We start from the raw sequence: 26,512 nt of genomic DNA, 5'->3' as shown, positions 1-26,512 counted from the left end.
TGTGTCATGTCCTTTTTGCAGATGTCTTTGAACCGCAGTTTTGGGCGCCCTGTCATCCTCTTGCCTTCTGCTAGCTCGCCGTAGAGGAGGTCTTTGGGGATACGGCCTGCATCCATTCTTTTGACATGGCCGAGCCACCTGAGGCGTCTCTCGCTAAGAACTGCATGCAGACTGCTCATATTGGCTCGCTTCAGCACCTCAGTGTTGGGGACCTTATCCTGCCAGGCGACATGCAGGACGCGTCGCAGGCACCTCATGTGGAAGCTGTTGAGTTTCCTTTCGTGCCTTGCGTAGGTGGTCCACGTCTCGCTGCCATAGAGGAGAGTGCTGAGTACGCAGGCTTGGTAGATGCGCAGTCTGGTTTTCTCAGTGAGGCTGGAATTGTTCCACGCTCGCCGGTTCAGTCTGGCCATAACTGTGGCTGCCCTGGCGATTCTCCGGTTGACCTCCAAGTCGACTGACAGAGAGCTCGAGATGGTGGACCCGAGGTAAGTGAAGTCGTTGACAACCTCCAGGGTGTATCCGTCGATGGTGATGCATGGGGGAGTCCCCGTGCCTTGAGCCATAACATTCGTCTTCGTCAGGCTGATGGCTAGTCCGAACTCCTTGCATGCGTGGGAAAGGCAAGTGACTAGCTGCTGGAGTCCCTCTTCGGAGTGTGATGTCAAAGCTGCGTCGTCGGCGAAGAGCATCTCATGGATGAGCACCTCTTTGACTTTGTTCTTGGATCGTAGACGGGCCAGGTTGTAGAGCTTGCCATCGGATCTGGTGTGAATGAAGACACCCTCGCTGCAGTCCCTAAAGGCATATTGGAGGAGCATGGAGAAGAAGATTCCGAACAGCGTAGGCGCGAGGACGCAGCCCTGCTTTACTCCGCTGCTGACTGGGAAGGCCTCAGAGGTTGCGCCGTTGTAGGACACCGTGCTGTGCATGTTGTCGTGAAAGGACATGACCACAGCAAGCAGATGTGGTGGACAGCCAATCTTCCGTAGCAAGCTGAAGAGTCCGCTTCGACTGACCAGATCAAACGCCTTCATAAGGTCGATAAAGGCAAGGTAGAGTGGTTTATGCTGCTCGTGACACTTCTCCTGCAGCTGGCGTAGGGAGAAGATCATGTCCACTGTTGATCGGCCAGCTCTGAAGCCACACTGGGACTCTGGGTAGACGCGGGAAGCAAGGGTCTGCAGGTGGGCAAGAGCGACCCGGGCGAATACTTTGCCGACGACGCTGAGGAGAGAGATGCCCCGGTAGTTGTTGCAGTCGCTGCGGTCTCCTTTGTTCTTGTACATGGTGATAATGTTGGCATCTCTCATATCCTGGGGGATGTAACCCTCCTTCCAGCAGCAACAGAGTAGATGGTGGAGCGGCTGTAGCAGGACTGGTTTCCCGCTCTTTAGGATTTCTGGAGGGATTCCGTCGCTTCCTGGTGCTTTCCCGCAAGCGAGGCGGTCGATGGCTTTGCTGAGCTCTGCCGCAGTAGGTGGGGTGTCTAGCTCCTCCATGACTGGTAGGTCTGGGATGGCGTTAAGAGCAGTGTCTGTTACGGTGTTCTTCGTTGCGTACAGCTCGAGGTAGTGCTCGGTCCACCGCCATTCAATGGGTACCTTTTGATTGAGTCCTTTTTGCTTCATTTCTTTAGGTAAAAGAGAATGCCAACTTTCCAGAAGATCATAAAAGACAGAAAACTAGGAGCCTAATGCCAAGAACCAACACCAGTAGCATTTTCCACTGCAATGCCTTCCCTCTACCACCCTGCCTCCTTTTTAACTTTGAATAGAAGCGGATGATCACAGACATCCATGCAGGAGACCACACATGTCAAACCCTGCCACTGTCTGTGGCCCTTTGGGCCTCAGTATACCCTGTATGGAGAATGGGGAGAAGGACACGCCAGTTGCTGATGAGAAGGCTTCAGGTCTCTTCTTTTGCTCCAGGAGAATACAGGTGAGGTCTGGGAAACTGAGGACTCAGTCAGGCTGGTGTAGGAATGCAAAGACATTTTACCAGCACTGAGAAGGCCTTTCAGGGCTCTGCCCGGCAGTGTCTGGAGAGGATTCAGGAGTCATTTCAAAGGACCCTTTTAAATCCTGATCCTGCCTCTTATACAAGCTATTTAATAGTATCTATAAACAGATAACATTCTCCAACACAAAGCCAATTTTCCAGTCCAGACTGCAAGGGGCCTTGACCAGAGAGCCTTTACCAAAGACATTCCCTGGGCAACGAACAGCATGTCAAGCTACATCTGACAGGTTAACACTGCTCCTTATAGCTCGGGGGTCATGGGGAGCTGGCATTTTAAGCTCCTTCTGCGAATGAGAGACAGAAGTGAGCAGGCGGGTTTTTGCTGGGGTTTGATGTGCGACATGCCCCTCGCCCAAACAGCCCTCATCACTCACTGACATTTCATGGCTCGTCTCCAATCTCAGGCTTGAGGATCAGACAGTTTACTGTGCAGCTGGAGGAAATAATTTGAGCAGCACAAACTAGATCTTCACACAGAGAGAATCATTGCAAGGAGTCTCTGACTCTCTGCCAGAGCCCCAGGCTGCGTGTTTAGCTAAGCAACACAGCCCATGGTGAGGATGGCTTCTTTTTCTCAATCACTAAGTTCTCGCCAACCCATTCATTCAAATCCCTGATGGGTTACACAGACCAGAATCTCTCCATTCCTGCTCAGCTAGTGTCCCTGGTAGCCCAGAGCTGTCCATGGGTTTCCTGAGCACCCCCTGCGTGCTGCGTCCTGTGCCCAGTGAAGCACCCACCCTGCCCTGTGTCCCGTGCCGGTTAAGGTGGTAAGTGACATTGCGTCTGCCTCTAGGATCACACGTTCTTAAGGCAGACATGGACAAGCAGCACTTAGGACAACAAGGGGTCCACAAGCCTGGCACTCTCTAACCACCTGCTCACCTTCCGGCTTTGGCTAAATGCCTCCTCTCAGATTGTTCCCAACACCCTCCCTGCCCCTCCTAGCCCATCGTCTCATGTGCCCCTCCCCTCGCCATTAGAGTCACACCTCATCCTCTCACTTCTTCAAACACATCATCCCGCCTGAGAGCCTTGGCCCATGCTAGTTTCTCTCTCTGGAACATTCTACACCCCTCCCCCCATTTTAAGGACACCCCCTCAGACAGGCCTTCCTCGCTCTCCCCTATAAAGCAGGCCCCTCTTGCTCTCACTCTCCGCTTTATGCTCATTTCCTTCTCAACACTCATCAAAATTGGAAATTGCATATTCACTTGCTTGGTGACTTATTTGTGTCTCTCTTGGCAGACTATAACCCCCAGTGATGTCTGTCTTGTCCCCCACTGCCCCTCGCCACAGAACAACCAGCAGTGTTCACTGCACAGTTGCGGACCGAATGAACAAAGGGTTCTTCTGTGATAAGTGATTATGGACGAGAGAAGCGACAGGCTCTGGAGGGCTTTGTTAGTTACAACAAAGGGTCTGAGCTTAGTTCTAGCAGCAAGAGGAAAGCTACGTAAGCATTTTAAGTGGGGAAGACACAGTAACAGACTTTTATTACAGAATTACACCTCCCCTTCCATCATGTGGAAATGGACTTTGGGGGCAGGGGACAGGGCAGACTGGAGGTCTGTCAGGAGGTGCCTATGAAAACTGACGTCCTCACTCCTCAGTGTAGTTCATGGATCAGCAACATGGACATCCCCTAGAGTTTGTTAGCGGTGCAGGATCTCAGGCCCCATGCCACACTTGCTACATCGTAATCTGCATTTTAACAGTGTCGCTGGGAGACTGTACACACACCACACCTAGAAGCTGGGCTTTAGGGGAAAGGCAACGGTGGCCGTAGCTGCCTCTGGGAGCAGGGAACAGAACTGATTCATCAATGCCCCTACAACTCCAGGCAGTGCCCCCCTCTAAATCCACTATTCCAGAAGTGTTCAGGGAGTCAGAAGCAAGCCCAATTATTACAAGCTTTCTCAAACTGTGATTCCATCGGGGGTCAAGGAGAGTAGGGGAAGGAGGAAGGGGAGTGCTGAGCGGAACTGGGCGGGGGCTATTTGGCCAGGATGTACCAGCTACGACCTTGGGCAGAGAAGCTGCAATGCACAGCTTGGGAGGTAAGGATTAGTGACTCTGGCCATGAAGAAAAGCCAACTTGTTAATTTCCACTCTAAGTTTCCCTAGCACCTGGCATATAAAAGGGCTCAAATAATATTTGTTGAAAGAACAAAGACACTAATCCAGCAGGAATTATGCAACTGAGGTCCTAAAGCAGATTACACGGGTCTGCTTAGAAGTAGGCACGCCTTCAATGGCTGCCTGTTTTGTTAACTATTCTCTTTTGGTAGAAAAAAGTAGAAATGTAAGAGGATAAAACTCTACTTTCAGGAAATGAAAATACATGACCTGTGCAACACAAAGTCAGCAGGAGAGCATGGCACAGTCTGGAAGAACCCAAATCAGCCTCTGAGGGCAGCAGGCAAGAGGTGGCTCCCGGGCCTGTAGAATCCCCAAAACACAGTGGCCAGGACAGTGAGGAAATCACAGAGGACAGAAGCTGTCAGCTGCATGTGTGGTGGGGTCAGGGACAGAAGGGGATCCAGCAGAATGGCCCGAGTCCCTGAGCCCAGGAACCATGTGGTGGTGTGGCCAGCAGTGACCAGGGTGTCTCCTATAGCAACGCTTCAGCCCTGGACTCTGCTCTGCAAGTGAACTTTACACAGGAAAACAGGAGGAGGGGTAAATGTGGGCAGGCTGAGACTGGAGGGGATAGGGGGGCAGTCAGAGCCTCACTCCCTACCCCCCGCCTTACAGAAAGCTCCTGAGACACCCACACACCACTCCCTTCCTGCCTAGCACAGTGTCGGGCACCAAGGGGACACTGATGTGTATTTGTGGAATATGAGAATGACTAAGCAAACTCTAGTCCATTCTGTGGTTTCCTTTTCTTTAACTCCTTCTCCCAGTGAGACCACCCATTCCCACACAGAAATGGACAACCTTATCTCAAGAGAGTTTGAAGTTCCAAGAACAAATGATCATCTCCTTCCTCCTTTTACAACCCAATGAGCCCTGTCTCCCTGCCTGTAGAGCCTATTGCTCAAATGAAATGCCTCTCCTCTCTGAAACTTCCCTGTCTCTCCAGTAAGAATAAACAGACCCACTTGATCCCTAGAGCCCTTTTCTGTGACACCATTTTCTTTCCACAGGTTTGAGGTAAGATGATCCGTCACCGTACTTGCCCTCCCCATTAGACTGTAAGCCCCCGGGAGGCTCCTGAGAAAGGAACGATGGCCCCCGTAGCCTTGGGGCCTGGTGCAGGGCTGGGTGCATCCTGGATGTGCCAGAGACACAGCTGAGGCATGCGCTGCTGACATCGCAACCCTCCTGCCACCGTGTCCCCACTCAGGCAGCACCCTGGGCCTCCCCCACATCTTGGCGCCCGTTGGCCGAGCTGTGTGACTTGCGTCTCTGAAAGAGCTGGCTATCTCACCTGCTCCAGGAAGCTCCCCCGGAGCAACTTAAGGGTCACATGCCACTCTCAGAATTGCCCTCTCCTCTTCGCCCCTGACCAGCTGCTCTAGGACACAGGAGGTAACACTTTTATCTCATTTGTCTCTTTGGCCAGAACGTCTGTTCAATGGGCAGCTACTCAAGGACAAGGCTCCAAATCACAATGAGATTCACACAGCTGTGCCAGTTTAGGCACTGAGACTTGTCAGAACCGGCAGACGTGGAGTGCTGTTGATGACAAAAAAGACAAAGGTGACTGACCTTGGATGTATAGGTGTGGCCATCAGAGCCGCAGACCATGGCCGACTGTGCCACAGGGCAGGGCTTGCACTTGACCAGATTCGAAGGTCCAACCCAGTGTTTGTGGGCCACGCTCCCCTTCTTTTGCCTGAGGATGGAAAATAGAGGAGATAAGTGAACAAATGCTCCAGTCCCATGGGTCTCTCCTCCAGGTCCCTGGATAAAGGCCAAATAAATAAAAGGGCTGGTCAAATAGCCAGCACTCCTATTTGTTCCAACTCATTGATAGGGGGCAGGAGACTCTGCTACAAAAGCCTAGGTTCAACCCTCCAGATGGACCAGGGAAAGCAGATGTTTTATAACAAATGTTATAAAACATCACTTAGTGACAGGAAAAGATAGTCACAATAGACTGGAAAGAACAAAGAAGGAGTATGGCTCCATCCACTCACCCAGCCCCCAGGGCAGGCTGTGGCGTATCACGGGTGCCCGGAAACAGCACCCAGAGCCTCCCACTCCTCCAGGGCCACCAGTAGCCTCTGAGGGGATGACACACAGATGACTCAGAGAGCATCTCCGATAGAAATGCATCTCCAAACACAACCCAGTGACTTCATCACAGCTGTGGACAACGATCTCTGGATATACTTTTAAGCACTTTCAGTTCAGCTTCCGATTTGCTATGTGATAGAGTCTCTGAGGTGATGTCACTTTCAACTGCTGAAATTCTTTCATCCCAGCTCCAGTTTCCCCCCATCCTCACCTTTGTCATAATGACAAATGGTGCTATTAGGATGGCTTATGTCCATGGAAGGAACCCCATCCCTTGTCACAAACCACTGAACGAAAGGGCTGCAGTTACTGCTACCCTTTCTCTCTTGGTTGAAGCTGTTCTCCCAGCAAACCACTGGGAATGACCCTCATGGCCGTGAGGCTGTGTTCTGGGCCGAGGGGGAGTGTCTGTGGACTACCCGTCAATCAGGTGATGATTGTGCCCTTGAAATGTTTTTGCACTGGCAGTCCTGCATGGTTGTTAACACTTGGGCTCCGGAGTCAGAAAGCACAAGTTCAAACCTTAGCTCTGCTAGTGTGACCTTGGCAGGATCTTTAACCCTATAAATCTGAGTTTCCTCATCTGTAAAATGAGGACAATAGCGTCTACTTCAAGCAGATGGTATGAAGATTAAATGAGCTGAGATGTGTAAAGTACCCAGTATCATGCCTGGAAAATGGGAAGCAATAAAAATGTTAGCCATTATTATAACTATTATTTGCCTCAATAGATGGGAGTATAGAGCATGATATTACCATTGCCATAGAAATGTGACTTAATTCTAAGGCCCTATGTTTGGAATGGCATTTAATTCCCCTGAAGAACTCATGGGGTCACAAGAAGGAAATCTTTTCTACTAGGTATGGAACGAATACCCAGCTCTCCAGGAATTAGGGTTTGGTGTCTGAGGTAATCTACCCTCTTCCAAACGAAGAAAAGCGACTGAGGAAGAACACACACTAACTTGGTTATTACCTTACCTCAAACCCACCCTAGTGATGTGGGGTGGGGGGTACTACGAGGAGGAAGGACTATTAGGGCAACTACATTTGAACTTGACTTCCAGGGGAATGACCATATGCCCACAGCACAATCCTTGGAACCACTGGGGATCCCAGGCTGGGCGGGCCACAGGGCTGAGCCTGTCTGGCCAATGAACAGGAAAAAGGGAGTCCTACGAGGGCCCTCTAAGATCACCTGGTCCAGCTTACTCTTTGTACTAATGGGGAAAAGGAGGCCCAGATTGAGAAGAGCCATGCCCGAAGTCATGAAGACAACTGGTGGCTAAGCCTGTGATGACAGTCACGCAACCTCAGAGTGTCCAGGGGAGAATCTCTCCTCTTCAGCCCATCTCAGTCCCGGCTAGATTACTAGCTTGAAAATTCTCTGGGGTCACCTACATGTTTGTCATTGGGCGTCCTCTCTCCAATGCCCCTCTGCCCCCATAGTAGCTACCCACCTTGTCCTTGCCTCTTTGCCTGAAATAAAAACAACTGTTATTTGCATTTCTAAATTACACGGACATGAGGTTTCCTATTATTCTTTGCCAAACACAATTCAGACTCTCAAGGATTACGGAAAACTGGATGGTGGGCGATGGGACTCCGTGCGGCAGCCAAGCAGGCTGTCAGCATGGGGTTAATCTCAGAGTGCACGGTTCCCGCAGCAGAACACCACACATTTGTCCTTGTTCGCACAGCAGATTGTCTGACATGGATAATGAATCAGCAAATACAGGCAGACGGTCTGCCGTCTAGCAGCCCCTCTTCTAGGTCAGTCCCTAGCTGCATGTCCACGGCTGAAGCAATTCCTGTTATGAGTTCCCAGGAAGGGGCTATAAAGTCCAAAGAGTGGGCGGCTTTGCAGAGCAGACACAGCCATGTGCAACGATGCCCCAGAGGAAAGAAGCTGGAAGGAGCTTAGCCAAAGGCAGAGGAGGGAGAAGTGAACACTGAGCCAACATCTTAGAGGAAAAGATGGAACCAGCTATTAATCACCAGTTAATGACAGGTCATCCCTGTCCCAGGACCTAAGGGGAGTCAGAAGGTTAAGGCTGGCCAGTGCTTACTAGGGGGTCTGGTGCATCATGGGAACTCAATATCCCTGTTGGATGGGTGGATGGGTCCCTGTAGGCTGACCCTGTCTGGTTACTCAGCAGTTAATCACCACATCACAGCTTGTCAGAAGCAGAAAATACCTTAAAACTAATAGAGCGTAATGACTGTATTTTATAAACGAGGAATCAAGAGACACAGCTGGGGAGTGACTTGCCCAGTGTCACACAAAGATATGGCAAAGTGATTTCCTAGATATTTGTCAGATTGAGGTTATCCTGGAAATAACTGTGCTCCTCTGGGACTATCTGAATTCACTAGTTTGGCATCTGTAGTTTCATCACTAGGGCTCTACTTTGCCTATGAAGCCTCCCAGCCACACCATCCTGGCTCTTCACCAGCAGAGCAGCGGCTCCCATGCCTGACGTCAAGTGGTTGTGAATTACACCCAGGGGGAATCACTTTGGATCCCTCCTAGGATGCCTTGGGGACTAGAAGTACAAATGCTAAGTCATTCTGAATTTGCCCGATTTTAATAAAATCAGCATACCTGTTATACCAGGATAAACCCAGGTATTCCTTACCTTTCTAGAACACTAGAAGAGATGGAAACCAAACCTGCTGTCTCTGTCCAGAGGCCAAGTTATGTAAAGTTATATACAAGTACATGTGAGCCCATGGAGCATAGCCTCCCTGGTTATTATGTGTATATTCCAATCTCCACAATTCAGTGCAAACCATAAAAAATAACCAACCCACTTGAGGCAAGGGACTAAGCTTTCTGACTTGACGATATTTCACTTCTTGAGTCAATGAAGAGTGAAATCTGATAAAGGTATTTTGATGGGATTGCAATTCCCAATGTCACAGACATTCATCAGTTGGGGTGACACAAGCAATTTAGACTGGGAGGCAGGTTCTGCCATCCTTTCCATTGGCCATGAAATCCTCACTCTGCCCCAGCCAGGCTGGTGCCAGGGGCAGTATACCTCCTACCCTCCTGACAGCACCGCACAGAAAACACCAACCAACAAGCACCCCAGGATGGAGAGAAGAAAATCAGCACATCGCTGGCATTTCTTATTCTCTTTGGCTCAGCTGCTTATTCTCAATCTTGTTTTTTAAGTCTACTAAAATAACCAGCATTTACAGTTTTGAAGCAGAGTGATGATTCTTAAATGCAAATCTGATGATGTGACTCCCAAACTCAAAATTGCCATATTCTCCCCACCTAATGAGACGCAGTCTAAACTCCTAATATTGGTGTTAAACCGAATGAGCCTACCTCCATAGGGTCACCATCTGCTCTGCTTTCTTTTCCAACACACACACACACACATGCCCAAACATCCATGCATGAACACATGCACACTCATGTACACACAGCCACACAGGCACACCCATGCCTACACACATGCACACTAATGTATGCACACCCACACTCACCCATGCACACCCATGCAAATACACACACCTTCATGTATGCCCACCCACTCACACACGCATACCCATACATACACATATGCACACACTCATGCACGCACAGCCACTCTCATATGCCTGCACACACAGCCATGTATGCATACCAATGCTAGCGCACTCATGCACACACCCACACTCATACATGCACACCCATTCACACATGCACTCATTCACACACCTACTCACACATGCTCATCCACACACTTGTATACATATGCTCATGCATGCACACCCAATCACATGCACACCCACATTCACAACTATGCACACGCACGCAGACTCATACATGGACACCCAATCACATGCATGTACACCCACATTCACATGTGCACACCTATGCATGCACACACTCATGCATGCACATCCACACTCACACGTACATACAAACATGCATTCATGCATGCACACCCTCTCATATATGCACACCTTTGCCTGCACACATGCACACACTCATGCACACACACCCACATTTGGAATGCACATCCATGCCTACACACACGCACAATGACTACCTCCGTCACATACTTGCTCCAGCTTCCTTTGCCACCAAGGATCATTGTGTCTCTGTGCCATCATGTGAGTTTTTCCTATATCTGACATATTTTCATTCCCACCCATACTTCTCCCCTCTATCCTCTACTTCTCTCTGCCTCATGAGTCTTTATTCAAGGCCCATCTCAAAAGCCCCCTCCTCCAGGAAGACTTCTGGGGCAATCCCATACCACCACTATCCTGTGTTGGCATCTGGGTAGGCTCTCTGATTAGTCTCCAAGCAAGCAACTTGCTTCAACATGACCATATAGTAAGAGGCTATTATTATTCCAATAGGACATGGGGTACACCCAGGCTTAAAGCCTTGGAGTCCATCCTGGACACTTTCTTTTCCTATCCTCACCACTTCTCTCCATCACCCAGTCATGTTGATTCTATCTCCAGCCAGCCATATCAACCATTTATATGTCTCTTACATGTGCCATGCAAATTCAGGTTTGTATAACTTGACAAATGCTTTCTATCTGCACAGCAAATGCCTGTCCCTTGTTTGAGTTTCCAATCAATTGCCTTCCATGAAGTCTCTCCTGATCCTGTAAGCCCTATCACAAGTAGAATTAACCATGACATTATTTGTGCTACAGTTCACGTTGTTGAAAACCAACTGTGATATTCACTACAGCACAAAGAAGTTCTTTTCATGTCTATCTTCATCAATATACTGTGCACTTCTCAAGGGTAGCAACTGGGTCTTTCATTTTTACGCTCCTGGTACTTGGAAACCAGATTGACCCTCAAGACACATGGGTTTTGCTCAGAGAAACAAGTGAATTTATTCATTTGGACCTTTAGAGTTTTCTCCTTTTATTTCTGGAGCTCATCAGCACTGACTAGAAGGCAAAAATAGCATGACGTTTTAAATAACAAGAACTCAACAGGCTCTTGTTTCCAGAAACCCTGATTCAGACTTTAAAATACAATAACAACAACAATTAGCAAAAGTTTCTAAAGACAACTGAGAAATGGGTGGAAGGAGCACTCTTGTGCATCTGTGGGCTGAAGGACCGCTAGACTCCGGAAGTCAGACTGCCTCCAAAGTTGGAGGTTCCAGACTGCCAACAGATACTAATTTTTTGGATTTGAGAATGAGAAATTCCAATTCCCAAGAATTCTCAAGAGGTACTGAACTAAGTTTTCCTGTTTTCTTCACAACATTTTGTGTTTTTTAAACAAATAGGAAGTATTAAGTTTAGCAGTATTTATAAAGAAACATAGCCTTGAATGAAAGGTCAAGCCCTGGAAATTGTCAGCAAACATTAGGTGGCATTCAAATAATGTGACCTTTGGATTTTCTAGCATGTTGACAGCAATGCACAGAATCACATGCTGATATTGTCAATTTAAAGACTTACTTTGTTCTAACACTGTTCTCTGGAACATCACACAGAGGAATCCTATAAAGTATACTATGCAAATAAATGCATTAATATTCATTTTATCTACAAGAGCATCTCCCCATTGGCAGCAGACGGGACTACATACAAAGTCTAATAAGATGGCAACAACTACAAGTAAGACTGACCAGATCATGGTTGCTCTTCCCAAGGTGTCCCTGTCTTACTTAGTCCCTGGGCTTGTAAAGATTAACCCTCAAGCCCAAACATCAGTGTTTCCTGTTCTTGCTTTCCATGGGACCTTGCCACTCCTCACTCAGAGATCCCTACACTCAGCAGCCAAGGCACGTCCCATATCCTACCTCTTCCTGTCAAGAGAGTCTCTCAGGACATCACTTGTGACCCAGTATCTCACTTGGCCATGGGCAGAACAGGGCCACAGTCAGGGCCCATAGCAAAACAGTGGCAAGGTAGAGATGTCAGAGTAATTTTTCAGTAATAAATACACACGCAGGTGTATATTTCCCAACTTTAATCCCATGGGATGAAATTTAACAATTTGTATCAACAATATTTTAATGATGTGGTGGGGTGGGGCTGCAAGAGTATAGACAGTAAAACTGTTGGCTTTTTTCCTTTCGTTTATTGAAGAAGGGCCTTTCATTTTATTCAATACATTGTGCATTCTAACCTGTTTGTATAACTTTAGATAGAATGGCTTTTCTCTGCATATGAACAGCTGGTGAAAGAGGAAAGAGATTCCAGATAATGAATAATAGCCGCAGGACTCCAGCTGTTCTGTGTGACCACTACATGCCAGTCTAAGCACCCTAAACTCATCTCCCTGATTCCTCACACGCAATGCTGGCATCCTCATTTATGGGAGGAAAAGCTGCGGCTTACATAACCAGTCCCAGGGCCTTCTTTGTTCTCTTATTGGATCTCCAAGGCAGACCTGCCAGCTCAGAGGCATGCAGAACCCACCCATGAAGAACTCTTTCCTGGCTGCCAGCATTATCTGCTTTTTATTTTCCTGTTAGTATCAAAAGCCCACTCAAAAACAAGATTAAATTTGTTTGCCAAATCAAAAGTAATTGCTCTAAAACAAGGATGGAAGATACTTAGTTGACAGGGTGGCTCTTTTGAACAGGAGACAAAATAATAAATGCTAATTGAAATGAAAAACATGTTAACCACTGGAAGAGTAAAATGATGCTATAATTCCTCTGTTGTTAGGGTTATTTGAGTCATTATACTAAGTCATAAAGTGACACAGGAAGAGCCTTCCCTTCCCAAATGAAGGGCCCAGACATGAGATCCCGTCCAAAGAGAGTCCAATTTTCCTAATAAACAGATGGTGATTAGAGAACTGTGCAACTGGAGAAAGAGCAGCCGTTCTCCACACAATGCCTAGGAGTGTGTTAAGTGCCTCTGGGCACTCCGCTTGTATAAGACACGCTGTCTGGAGAAGCTGGAATTTCCAAAGGATAAATATGTAATAATGGCAACAGCAGCCAAACTTTTATTGAGGACATAACTATTCTGCTGGCACTACTACTATTACTACCACCGATAATAACAAACACTACACCATCTCGTTTACTCCTCCCAAGAGCCCCAGGAGGAAGAGAAATTACACGGAACATGGGAAGCTGGGCTGGGGAGTGGGTCAGGGAGGCTTCGTGAGCAAAGCAGACCTGTGGGGACAGGAGAACACACACTTACTAGGTTGGCCCTAGTCATCAGGGTGACATGTCCTTTGATCCACTGATTCAGGGTGGCACATCAACCACCAGAAAGCCAGCACCTTTTTCTTGCTGCCTCAGACTCAGCCCAGGTGACGAGGGTGAGGATCATGATGCATCCCAGGTTAAGGCTCAAACACATCAGAAGCGACCAACAGGCAGAGGGCCATTGGCATGCTTCTAAACCACCACCACGCCGGGGTTCTAAAGCACCTTGTGACCCATGGGACAAGCGCATACTTTTTTAGAGCAAGAATTGGGGCCTGGTAGGGATGCAACTCCAAAGGCATAAATGCCTCTCTGCTTGTACGTGAATGTCAACCTCTAGACCATGGTACATTTCTCCTCGAGCCTCAGTGACTGCCTTTCACCAAAGCCATGTGATGGCCAAGTCAGCCAGGGAGGCGTCTATTCGTCACAGATGACAGGACTCAATGGCCAGATGAGAGTTTCCAGAAACACTGCACACTGCACGTGCTTGTGAAAATGAACTGAAAATGGTTAAGAAGGCGTACACCAAACATGGAAGACACCCTCAGAGGGGTAGGACTGAGGCTAGGGAAAGGGAACTTATGCTTTGTGATGCTGAAAGCCCCTAGCATCTGACTCTCTTATAGCCATGTATTACTGGTCTAATTCATTCAAAATCTAAAAAAAGACATGCATTTTCATGATTTTGAAAGAAATGCATGATGTCAAACCTACAGCTGTCTGCCAGCCGCCCATTTCTCTTGTAGTGTTTAAGAAGCCAAAGTGGTTGGAATAGAAGAAAGGTCTCCCAGGTGCAGGAAGTAAGCTGGAGAGAAGGGAGTTCACCTAGAGAACAGCCTCCTCACCAAGCCTCAAAGGTTACAGTGAAGACCAAGGAGTCAGGTCCACAAATCAGAACTAATTTTCACATAACTGTATGTTGAGGATCTGTTTAAGCAAAGCATCAAAGCAGAAGGCACAAATAATCTAAATGTGGTTAAGATTCTAGAGATAGTCTTTACTTTTTCAACACACACTTATTAAGTACCTATTTTGTGCCAGAAATTGGGCAAAGAATTCTAAGATAATGCTAACATTGTATTAAATGTACTTCCTACAACATACATTACATGTAACAATTATTCCAAAGTATAATGATCATATTACACTGTACTCTGAGTGGTTGAATTTATTCAGGGTAGATGTTACCTAAACTTTTTATTCTTAGCCACATCTTGAGACACCAGAGATTCTCATAGACTGCTAACTTTTCCAAGAAAATCCCTACATGGCAAGAAAGCTGCTGTTAATTTCAGGAACCCCACCAAGTCCCCCTAAAACCATTCTACACTGAAGAGTGCCCGAAGAATTTGTGTGGCCCATGAGCAAAGGACAAGAAAGTGAACTTGCCAGACCACAAACCCAGCTCTCTGGTGTTGTACACATTTCTGAACATTATGTAAATCAAGGTCTCCTGATACTCAAACTGGAATATATATGTCCAGGGATTCTCATCAAACCTACTTCGAGCCTAAACTCACAGTGCCCTCAGTGTTCCTCAACTGGATCATGAAGATTAGCAGGCTGCCATGATTATGTAAATTCCACCAACTGGCTGGGGGCTCTGCATCTGCAGTTACCTTCCATTAAAAGAGTGACAGAGCATGGTCAATGGCACCAGGGGCTCTCAAAGTTCAGCCGGCTGAATGAGCAAGGCCACGGGGCCTATAGGCCAAAACAGTTTGCTAATATGCGCATGCTCACACACACACAAGCTCAAACACATGCACACCCCCACACCCCCACTGTCGTCTGCTTTGTTAAGGAAAAGTGCCAAGCTGGCAGTGTGATAGAAAGCTATTAGGGAAATGCAAGTGAACAGTTAAGCTCTCTTTATTCCCTTAGGATAATGCAAAACAGTGTACTTTGTTTTAAAAATCCATTTCTTCCTGAAAGGGGCCAGAAAAGGCATTGTTACTATTACCCACTGACCTTCGGCTTCCCTGTTTGATTTTGTTTCATCTTTCTTTGTTTGCAGGCCCAAGAAAGAAAAGTCCCTTTGTAGCCGGGAGACCTTAGAGGAAATCTTTAGCAATGGACATGCTAATTGGGGGAAAAAAAAGAAAGGAAATGATAATGAAGCAAGCCCAAGACCAAGAGTTACATTTGGCCTCACTCCCTGAGCATCCATTCATAATCCTGCCTCTTCACAGAAGGGACCAAAAGACAGAGGGTTTTGCTAACACAGCTTCCAGCTAATTGTGTGTAAGCTCAGGTGTGCACACAGCGGTGAGGGCTAGCACATGCCTTTCTACCAGGGACTCTGCTGCTATAATCTTAGAAAACATGTGCTTCCATTGCTGGGGGTCAATTAATTATTATGGGATGTGTGCATGAGGGAAAAAGTACCCACATTTGTTTCCTAGACCAGCAGCAAAGCACCCATCCTGGGAGGGCCGTACAAGATCTACTTTAGGAAGAGCAAGTCAATAACATGAAGAAGCATGTAGACGGCACTGGGGACAAAGGCCCAGAGACAGGCAGAAAGCTGACAGAGACAGGGCATTCAAGGCAATCCAGCAGAAAGTCAACACCCACAAACCATCAACATCAGGCCATTCACCAAAAGCAATGCAGAAGGCAGGTACGGCCACATCAGCATCCCCTGCTCTGAAGGCTCACTTCACACTCAGCGTGGGAGGCCAGAAGCGCCTGCTCGCCTCTGTGGCCTCTGCAGGTGGGGAATTTTCTGGTCGAGGCCAAGAACTAAGGCTAACTCCACTGACTTGTGTTTTCAGCAACACTTATCTTCTCTCCAGGATCCTCCCATCCTTTCCTAAAGGCCAGCTCCAGTGTCAGCCTCTCATGTACAGACAAGATTCCTAGCACTGACAGCTAGGAGTTAACAAAGGAGAAGAGGGCTAGCTGGCTGAGCCTAACTAAGTCTGGAAGTTACAGCTTCAGACATGCCAGCGGAAAGCCACAGCCTCTGCCAAAGGGGACTTAATACCCTGAAGATCAGCTTTCCAATCTCCCCAGGGGACAACTGGCCATTAACCGGGACACTGAGGGAGAGTTGGGGTGCAGGGGGAAGTCATTCTAGTTTGAGGCATGTGCAGTAGGAGCCAAGATGGTGACCATAAAGGGGAGCTGTCTAGCCTGAGAGAAGGATGGGATTGGATGAGGGCGTGAAACCCCAGAACATCTAGGAAAGACACTGGTTAATTTGAAAGAAAGCCTACCCCTTCCCAAACCCAAGGAGATCCAATCAAAGCTTAACAAAGGTCCATCTTGGTGGCACGCATTTATTCATACCCTTGCCCATCAGTTTGCGCATGTCTGCTCTCTGCAGCAGCCACGCAGGTGCAAGCATGAGCCCTGGCGCGGGCCTGGGTGTGGCAGCGCAGCACCAGCTGGAGCGCAGCGGGAACAGAGGCTAAGCTAGCAGGATGGAAAGGAGACTGAGCTGGACTGAGCTTCGGCATGGACTACACTGAACCATGGCAGCTGCAGACGCCCTGCCGATGCTGGGGAATGGCACCACATCTCTGGACCCTGGCTCTTCTTCGGGGCTTGGTGAAGACAAGCCTAGACTTCTTCCACAGTGGGACAGAGCTCAGCTGCCTGACTGTGGATGAGACACTGGGCACCTGGAGACAGTCCTTTGTTTTTACTTCAATAAATCTCAACACTACACCTCATCCTCCCCTGTATGGGTCCCTGAAATGCTTCTCTCGTGACTCCGTGGAAGAGCCCTATTTCCACCGGAAGCAAGATGATCACGAATGTGCTGCCACAGGGACTAGTACACCAGCATGTCCCACTGCTTTTCCAGAGCAGAGCCTGCATGGGTGTGCAGCGTTATCCACAGAAAACCTTTTGTCTCAGTATAAGGGAGACCGCTCACATGGTGCTGCAAGGGTTCAGCGTAGGTCCCCTGAGCAAGGGGACTTTAGAAGGCACACTGTGATCTGTGCAAGCATAGTTCCATGGATATATGCCAGGGAGGCTGCTTCCACTTCTTCAATAGTGTAATCAAGTGCACTGAACATCCTGATACAGAAGTCTTTATATGCCTCCGTATTTGCTCCCATGATATAGACTCTCCAAAATGAAGTCATGGGGCTAATAGGGCCAAAATGCCCACCTGGAATGTTGTACCAACTCATGCTCCCATCAACAGCACCCTGCATGGAACATTATTCCGTTACCTAGCCCTCCACTCTGTAGACATCTGCCGGGTATCACTCAGAGCCGCTCTGAAGCAACGTGTTTGGATACACCATTGAAGGTCCGTAAGCAATCAACAGCTATTAAGAACAACAAACCAACTTTGCCCCAAAACAGAAGGTGCAAAAAAGGCTCCTGGAGAAGCTGCTTAAGTTGGAGGGCAGGTAGTTTGGCAGGAAATCAAATGTCACTCCCAGCACATTCTCATCGGTTTGTAGGTACACTGAGAGCTCACACATGGGAGACAGCAGGACCTACGAGCCCAAGCCCCTCTCAGGGGGTGGGCATCTCATCACCGAGTGCCACTCCACACCAGGATTCTCCTCAGGACAGAGAAGATGGGCCCATAAGAATGCTGTCTGCTGCCTTCCCAGACTTCCCCCTGCTGCACGGTCCTGTTCTGAGCTCCAGGCAGTCCTGTTATGTCTTATTCTGAAGGTCAGGGTTGGGGAGTCCCATGGGCCACAGGGCAGAGGAGTGGGGCCTCAGAGAAGAGATCTGGAGGCTGCAGACCCCGGGATGGAGCAGAGGACGGATTCAGCCCGTCTCAGGGCGCACGGGGCAGTGGTGGAAAGCTGCTCCTGATGGCCGGCAGAGTGACTGCCAGGATGTGTCCCTTTCCTTTCTCCTTCCTGGAGGCAGAAGAGTCAGCTTCATTCTGTAGCATTCTGAACATCCCAGACTTTTGGCTCTGAGAGACTCAAGGGGTCAAGGAAACAGAGGGCCACTTGTCACCACAGAGGCTACGCCTGTGGCCCCAGACAACTGACCTTTACATGTGTCCAGTCACTTAGCACAGAGAGAGGACAGGCAGAGTCAGGGCCCCAAAGCGTGAGGCGACCAGGTCAGGGCAGGCTGGAGTGTGTTGCTCTCTCCAAAAATAGGGCCGCTTTCATAACAGATGGACAAGTTACCTCCACTTTCCCTGTGAAGTTTCACAGGCACTTGCTGAGCATTTTCTGGGTGTCCGGAGATGTGGTAGGTTCTACGCAAACAACGAAGGGAAATGCGTGACCCCTCGGCCTTCATATGAACACCCTGACCAGTACCTGGAGCCTTCCTTTGTGACTCAGCAGACCTATCAGAGCTCTTAATCAGGTACATCAGCCTGGCCCTGCATCTCCGGCTCCTTTATTGACTTAACACAGTCACCCACCAATATGTTGTGAACCCCAACAGTGTGCCAAGACCCAAGCTTACACTCCAGAGGGCATCCGGGCATAACGAGTAAGTGGGTAAGCATACCCGGAGGGGCGTCTGTGTTCTGCCAGTGAAGAAGTTACTAACCGTGACAGCTGGCACCACCCAGAACACTGAAAACAGCAGGGCCTTTGCATACGTGAGCCCAGGTTGGCCTGAGGAACTCCGTGAGGCTGGCAAGGACTGTGCCCCCAACTAACTCCTTTGGGAACTAGAGGCTCAGATGAGAGGCTAACTTTATTAAGCACCTACTATGTGCCAGCACTACGCTTACTGCTTTCCTTATCACAATCCCACAAGGTGGTTTCTAAAGTCATCATTTGATAAGAAAATGGAGATTTAGTGCAGGAAAATGTCTCAAGGGCAGAGTGGCCCTTACACAAAGAGGGGCTCCAAGGCGACCTTGCTCTGGTCCCCCATCTCTGCTCATGAGGCTGTGCAGTAGTGAGTAAGTCACGGTGTGTCTGAGCCAGTGTCCTCATATGCTCTTAAACCACTATGATGACCACTAGTAAATACCACTAGTTCACGATGCCCCTTCTCTGCCTCCCTCCCATGCCCCAACCCCAACTGTAGCTGGAAATGGTTGCTCTCTTCTTGGAACTTGACTACATGGATTATTATTTTTATTTTATTTTTTAGCTTAGAGCATATACATTTGTGTCCCTCATCTCTGCTGTTAGGCTATAAGCTTCATTGAGGAAATCTGCAGGATCTTCCTGTGAGCACTTGCAACACACATACCCAGCCCTCCAGCGTCTCTCACACAGCACACCATTTAACTAAAAGAACAATGATTCAAGAAAATTCAGTTCATCTTAAGCCACATGATTCTGTCTCTCTCTTGCTGACAGCCACACAAGATGCCCCTTCGTGACTGGCCTGGGAGGCAAACCTGTCCCATAATCTCCTAGGCTCCGCAGGTCCAGGCCCTGCCTCCCTCTCCAGCCTGCCACAGCCACCCGCTCTTGGTCACTGTGCCCTGCAGCACAGCGGTCTCCTCTCACTTCCTTCAGAACACCAAGTCCCTCCGTCTTTCCTGACTCAGGCCCTTGCAGAGGCTGTTCCCTCCTCTGAGAACACTTTTCCTGACTATTTGTCCAGTGGGAACCTATTGCCTTTCACCTCCCCTAGAGGCTTCCCCCATTCAACTAACCTAAAGTGCCTCTCTCTTATGACACCCTGCTCTTATCCTACCTAATGCTTATCACAATATTAGATACTTAATTTCTTTTCATCTTTCCCAACAGACTGTAATCACCACAAGGGCAGACCATGTCCATTCATCATACAATTCCAAACACACAGCAGTGTCTGGCAAATGGAAGGCACCAGAAATACTTGTGAAATAAATTCTCAGATTCCAAATGAGTGAAATCTGAGTTAATGACCTTGAACCCGTCATCACTGATGTGCGTGAGTTGCTTTCTGAGAGCTAGTCCTGCCAAAAGGACGACAACAGGGACTCAAGCCCTAAAGTCCTTCTTCATCATCGCAGCATTCACAGACGGCTGCCCCGGCTCTGCCCAGAGAAGGACCATGGCTCCAGGACAGAGGGGAGCCCTGCCGCACGGCCTTGGGCAGGCTGAGCCAGCTGTTCCGCCCTCCCCTCAGGTAGATGGGAAGGAAGCATGACACACCAGCAGCCCAGTGGAGGCAGGTTCCTGGACAGGGCAGGCCAGAGGAGGCCTTCCGCTCCTCAGTGACAGAGCCACACCCCTTCCAGTGTGTGCCAATGAAAAACATCATGGGAGAGAATATCTTGGAAAGGTACCAAGGCCGCCGAACTAATTAACTTTCATCTCTGCTGCCTCTCTGCATGAAAAGCCTTGCCCTCTGCCCACTCTCTCCGTGAGGAACATTAAAGGCAGGACATTAGCTTGAGAACATTCCATTTAAAACAAAACTAGTCTAAAGATAGCCCTGGATGCCCATCTAAATCATCCCGAGTCTATTTTCTGGCCCTGGAACCTGCCCGGTCAGTGCCCCAGATGGGCCCAACTGTGGTGCCTGAGACCCAGAAAGAATGTCTTTCACGGTTCATTGGTTGAATTAATCTGATATAATCATCTAAACTGAAACCCTGCAAGTTGGGATTTTAATGAGTTTAGGCAGAGCCGTGAGCAGGCCACAGCAAATTTGTTAACAGCAAAGGCCATGGAAAGAAGTTTCAAGAAATTAAAACAGAAGTTAGTGACAAAGGGAACATTCAGTCTGAACGCTTCTGTAGAAGAAGGTGATGTGTTTCATGAGCGGCCACATGGACCTCTACCTGGATACCTGGTACTGGAAAGTGTTTCCAGAACATGTAGATACCTTAATGTCTTCAGTGAGCTGCGGGGAGGCTTGAGCTTATCTGTTTCTTAGTGTTTAAGGATGGATATACTAATATAATGCTTCATACCTGTGTGCTCACAGTCAACACTGAGCCCTGGTGGAAATCACACCTAGTGATTATCTCTTCAAAACTGGCATCCCCACATCAACCTCTTCTTTCTTATCTACTGAAACCTAATGCCTGAAATATGCAACCCTTACATTACTTCACAGCAGCAGCCATGTCTCTGCGGGCAGAACCCCAGAGCAGGGCAGCACTTAACGCTTTCCAACAGAGATCAAGGGCGGAGAGGAGAGGGTGCTGCTGAGTCAGTCCCTGGCCCTGGAACAGCCATTCCCAGCCCCACAGAGACTTGGTTTCTAGCTCTCCATCTGGGCACACACACGTTCAATCTCTTATAGATAGAACATGGCTCAAAAAAGGACAATGATCCAATGCCTTGGGGTCCACTGGAAATGGGAACTGTCCCCTCTAGTCGGGGGGTGAGGGGGCTTCTCCAGTAGTACAACCTGGGAGGGGGAGAGGACAACCTGGAGGAAAGTTCTGGAGAAGGTTCTGGTGGGGTAGAGGCTCTGGTCCTTGTAAGCCACACTGGAGACTGCTCAGCCAGGCCCAAGGCCATTACACTTCCTGTGAGACCCTGTCTGGGCTGGGGTTGTTTTTGTTTTTGTTTTTGTTTTTTTAAAGAAAAATGAGGCAGGGCAAGATATGGGTCTGGTAAATTTTACTCACAGTCATGATTTTGATATATGTTTTTAATGCTTTTGTAAAACTTGCCTAGTGAATGTGCCTTATAATGTAAGATGTCTCTCACTTTGTCCCCTGCTCCAAGGGACTAAAAATTCCACACAGTTATTCCCATCTCCATTATGAATTGCTTTTTACTCTCTGCTGCTCTTGTCATTAAGATTCTCTAATCAATACACTCAATTTCAGAAAACAAAACAAAACACAAAGGAACAGAGAAAATAACCGGCTTGCTTGAGTTAAATCTTGCAGAGTGAAGGTCCCAGGAGCAGCTGGGTCCTTACAGGCAGAGGCATGTAGTGCTTCTGCTGTTTTTAAAAAAATAAAGCTGCAGTTTAAAGTAATTAAATATCTCTATGTTTAAGTGGCATGTGGTTTAAATGACTGCTTTAAAAAAGACCTCAAAGAGGAATAATGAACCCAGAATTATTGCCTTTGGCACAGAAAGAAGGAAATAGGTTTAATACCCGGGTCCCCACCAATTGTTCTGTAAGGAGCAAGGGCCGGAGAGAAGGACCCAGGCCGGAGTCTAATGGTGCCTCCAGAAATGGGAGCAGATTGGCTGGTGGCTGGTGGGCCTCAGCAATGCAAGGGGCATTAAACTAGCAAGTGAGCACTCACACCCAGGACTCCTGACAGAGAGGAGGCTGTATGGCATTTCTCCATTCTTTTTCCAGATCTGCCCTGTACCAACCCTTTAAAAACCTCAATACAGTAGTCTCATCTGAAAAATGGGATCACAGTACAGACCTAAGTGACTGTTGTGAAAAGCCAGCAAGATCCCGTCTGCCGTGTGTGACTAACATGGTAGGTGGTCGGTAAGTGGCATCTCTTGAATCAACTACTCTTCCTTTGTTTTCCACAGCACGCAGCAACAGATATTTGCAAAACAGACCACGGTGATTATTTTTTTCTGTTTATACAGGCTCCTGATTCAAAAGTGGGCTCATACCCCAAACTCAACTTCCACACACAGCCTAGAAACAACGCCAAGCCCTCCCTGGCACCCTACCCAGGCCCAGAGCATGGCAAATAAAGATTCCTCTGAAGTTAAAACAGAATAGGAGGCAATGCATGAGCGCCTTGGAGAAAGAGTGTGAGCTACATAAATATAAAATCTTACTAGGGGATGTGGGCATGATCACACTTAGGTAATTACCAATGCCTTGAGTTGTAAAGTGCCAGAAAGCCATCCAGGCACCTAGGAATCACCCACCTTCCACGTGGCCTTGTGTAATGCAAAGCAAGACAGGTGTATGTATAATCAACTCCTTCAAAGCCCCCATATCATGAGGCAGCACTCCGTTGTAAAACAAAACTGAGATGAAATAACTATCATCCTTTCAAATATCCTCTGAGAGTTTGGTATTTGATGTACTTCTCTCTAACCTGAAACACTTTGATTCTTTTTTTTCAGGTTCACATAAAAGACAGAAAGGGCCCAGATTGGTCTACTACACCACCAGCCACCCCTGAATCTGAAATCTTTGCTGGTACAGAGAGCTCGTTGTTATTCCACATAATTAGGAAGTGGAGGTAAAGAGCCATTCCATTGGAGAGGCCTAGCCCATTGAGCATTCGCCTTGTTATTTAAGACCAGGTTGGTTCCCACTGCCCCCAGAAAGCTTTCCAGGGTGCACTCTGATGCTGAAGTCCCACCCTGACATCCTTTCCGCCCATTCACAATACACTTGCAGAATCTGAGAATATGGCTTGTCTGGAAGGCTTACAAATGCTTCAATTTTCCATTCTCCAAATAAAAATCGATGGCAACAGAGAGGTAAAATCAATGTCTAGCGCTCTGTAGAGAGAATCCCTCCTCCTCCATCTCTTGCCCACCCAGAACAATAAATCAGACCTGGCAGCAAATCCCCGAGAGCAGAGCCCTCTGCAGGTTGTATGACTTTCTGTCCACCCCTCTGTCCCTTACAAGGGTATTTTCTCTAAGAAGACCTAAGATAATACATATTTTTTAAAACCTAAGTCAGTAAGAATAACACACGGCTGTGCTAAAAACTTTTCTTCCCCAAACAAACCCATTTGCCAGTGGTATCTTTGGCATCTAAGACCAGAGTTTGACTTAACAGTCTCCTGAAGGATCCACTTTCCATCACCAAGCCTTGGAGCATGCTCAGACACCTCATGGACCTGCTCCCCCGGACAGCCAGTGACAGTCATCCCATCATGCAGATCAGCTTGCATTCCCTAGGATTTCTTGTAAATGGAAATCATATTATATACTCTTTTTAAAATTGGTCTGTCTTCTTTCACTCAGCCTACTTATTATGAAATTCATTCATTCTGCCGCATGTATCAATAGCCAATTTCTTTTTATTGCTGAGTAGTATCCCATTATAATGGATAGACCACAGTTCGTTTATCCATTCATCAGTTGATGGATATTTGGGTTGTTTCCGGCTTTTTGCTGTAGCAAATAAAGCTGCTATGAGCATTCATGAGTGAGTCTCTGTGTGGATCTGTGCTTTCATTGCACATTCCAGATACAAATCTTTTGCTGGACATATGTTTTGCAAATATTTTCTCCCAGTGTGGCTTGTCTTTTTATTTTCATAGCAGTGTCTTTTGAAAATCAACATTTTTAATTTTGATGATACCCAATTTGATTTTCTCTTTATCTTGGCATTTATAATTCATGAGGGGTTTTTTCTGTGTGTGTGTTTTTTGTGTGTGTCTTATTTAAGAAATCTTTGTTAAATCCAAGGTTACTACTCTTGTTTCCTTCTGAAAGTTTTATAGTCTTGGCTCTTATATTTAGGTCTATGACCCATTTCAAGTTATTTTTTTATATAGTATGCCACACAATCATTAAAATTTATGAATATATACACACATACATATATAATAGAGTTCATAGACTCATAAAAATACTCATTTATAAATATTAAACGAAGAGAGCTCAATACAAATTTTTATGTACAGTATAGGTACCACTTAATAATCAAGTTTTGACAAAAACAAACCAATGACAAAACCTATGACTTAAATGTTTTAATTTCTATTTAAAGATTATATGACCATTGCCTATTTCTGCTTTCTGTTTACTTTTCTATGTTTTATGCAACAAGCACCATCTATCGCCATAAAAACATAAATTGCAATATTGTAAAAAAGTCATTGGAGAGATAGCTTCCTGATTCCAAGCTGTCTTCACGATGCTCTTAATGCATAAATGGCCCCTTTGGAGAACCAGAAAGTTGAACACTCTACCAGGACAAGCATAAGAGCAGGAAGAGATGAAATAAGGAATTTCCAAAGAAAATTCTCCAAAGAGAATGTGAATTTAGCTGAAGCCTTTAGAAAAAAACAAATACAAACCCAAACACCACCCAATAAAGAATTCCAGCAGAGGGGGTGCTGGTTGTCCCGTTTGCCCAACCCCCAAAATTGCTTGCCCTGAACTCTGCAGTCACAGACCCTACTCACTCAATCTCTGCAAGCGAGGAAAGCTAATGAAATTCTCCTGCCTATGTGCTCACTGTCCTTCTATCTCAATCTGCTTGCAAAGACAGCCCGAGTCTGCAGCCTCACAATCAGCGCGAGGCTGGCCTAGCCGCCTCTCTGTGTGTGTGCACTCCTGCCCGTCTGGCAGGCAGGATTTGCCTCTTGAGCTGCTGCAGAGGCCAGATTGGCTGATGGAATTGCCTACAGATGTTTCACAGAGAGAAAGATTACTTCCCTGATTGATGAATATAAAGAGTTGTCAACATGGTCTCCCTGGTCAGAAGGGACCCCTGAAGTATAATGTGGAAAGACAGATGTTTCATCTGGGAAGGTGTCCAAGACCCTAAGAAGAAGTATGCATTTGGCTGGCATGGCGGACTGAGTAATTCAGGCTCTGAGAGGGAGCAGAGGGAGGCTGGACCCATGACCACAGCCAATTCCCTGGCAGGGCCTCCCACATCCTAAGAAGGGAGTGGCATGCCTCCTCAATCAGCCTCTTCTCTGGGCTGTTTTTCCAATGAACAAACAGATACTGTTATCAGAAATATAGTCATCTTCTTAGTCCTTAGCTGTGAATCAGAAAAGGAGCAGCAGAAATGGCACCAGAGTCCCCATGCTAAACCTCCCAGGCTTCCCTGGGAGGGACTGCCACAGCAAGCGTGAACAATCAGCCTGGGATGGGGCAAGGCACCTAGAGTGAGCTCTTTTCTTCCAGGAGCATGCAACTTTGGGGCTTTCTGGCTGACCTTCCAGAATGAATCAAACAATAATAACAACTATTATAACTGTTTTAGTAATTGGAAGACAGCTGTCATTATGTGACACTAATTTATGTACTTTATATACCTTTATTTTATTGATCTCTCATACAAATACACACACAAAATACCCTATGCAAGGATTATTAAATTTTACTACCCATGATTCCTCTCTGCAAGAATTACTAGAGGATGTATTCCAGCAAACAGAAAAGAAGAATGGGATAAATACTTTCATTAAACACATTTTACAGATGAGGAAGCATAGATTCAGAAAGGTAAAGCAATTAGCCAAGGTCACATGGCCTGGAAGCACCCAACCTTGGAATAGAACACAGACTGGTCTCACTCCCAAATCTGTGCTTT

General features: G+C 47.3%; 1 protein-coding gene across 1 annotated transcript in view; it reads right to left on the bottom strand.

Moving 5' to 3' along the window:
- Positions 1–26,512, bottom strand: part of SPOCK1 (SPARC (osteonectin), cwcv and kazal like domains proteoglycan 1) — a 488,267-nt gene that overhangs the window by 132,294 nt on the left and 329,461 nt on the right. Inside the window, exon 5 of the mRNA XM_090288283.1 lies at positions 5,743–5,869. Within this exon, the coding sequence (XP_090144409.1) occupies positions 5,743–5,869 (127 nt within the window). The remainder of the gene's footprint in view (positions 1–5,742; positions 5,870–26,512) is intronic.

The sequence above is a fragment of the Furipterus horrens genome, unplaced genomic scaffold (assembly GCF_987537825.1).
Source record: "Furipterus horrens unplaced genomic scaffold, mFurHor1.1.pri manual_scaffold_10, whole genome shotgun sequence".
In the NCBI taxonomy this organism is placed as follows: Eukaryota; Metazoa; Chordata; class Mammalia; order Chiroptera; family Furipteridae; genus Furipterus; species Furipterus horrens.
The sequence above is the reverse complement of the archived record's forward strand: the minus strand, read 5'-3'. Positions and strand labels throughout refer to the sequence as shown.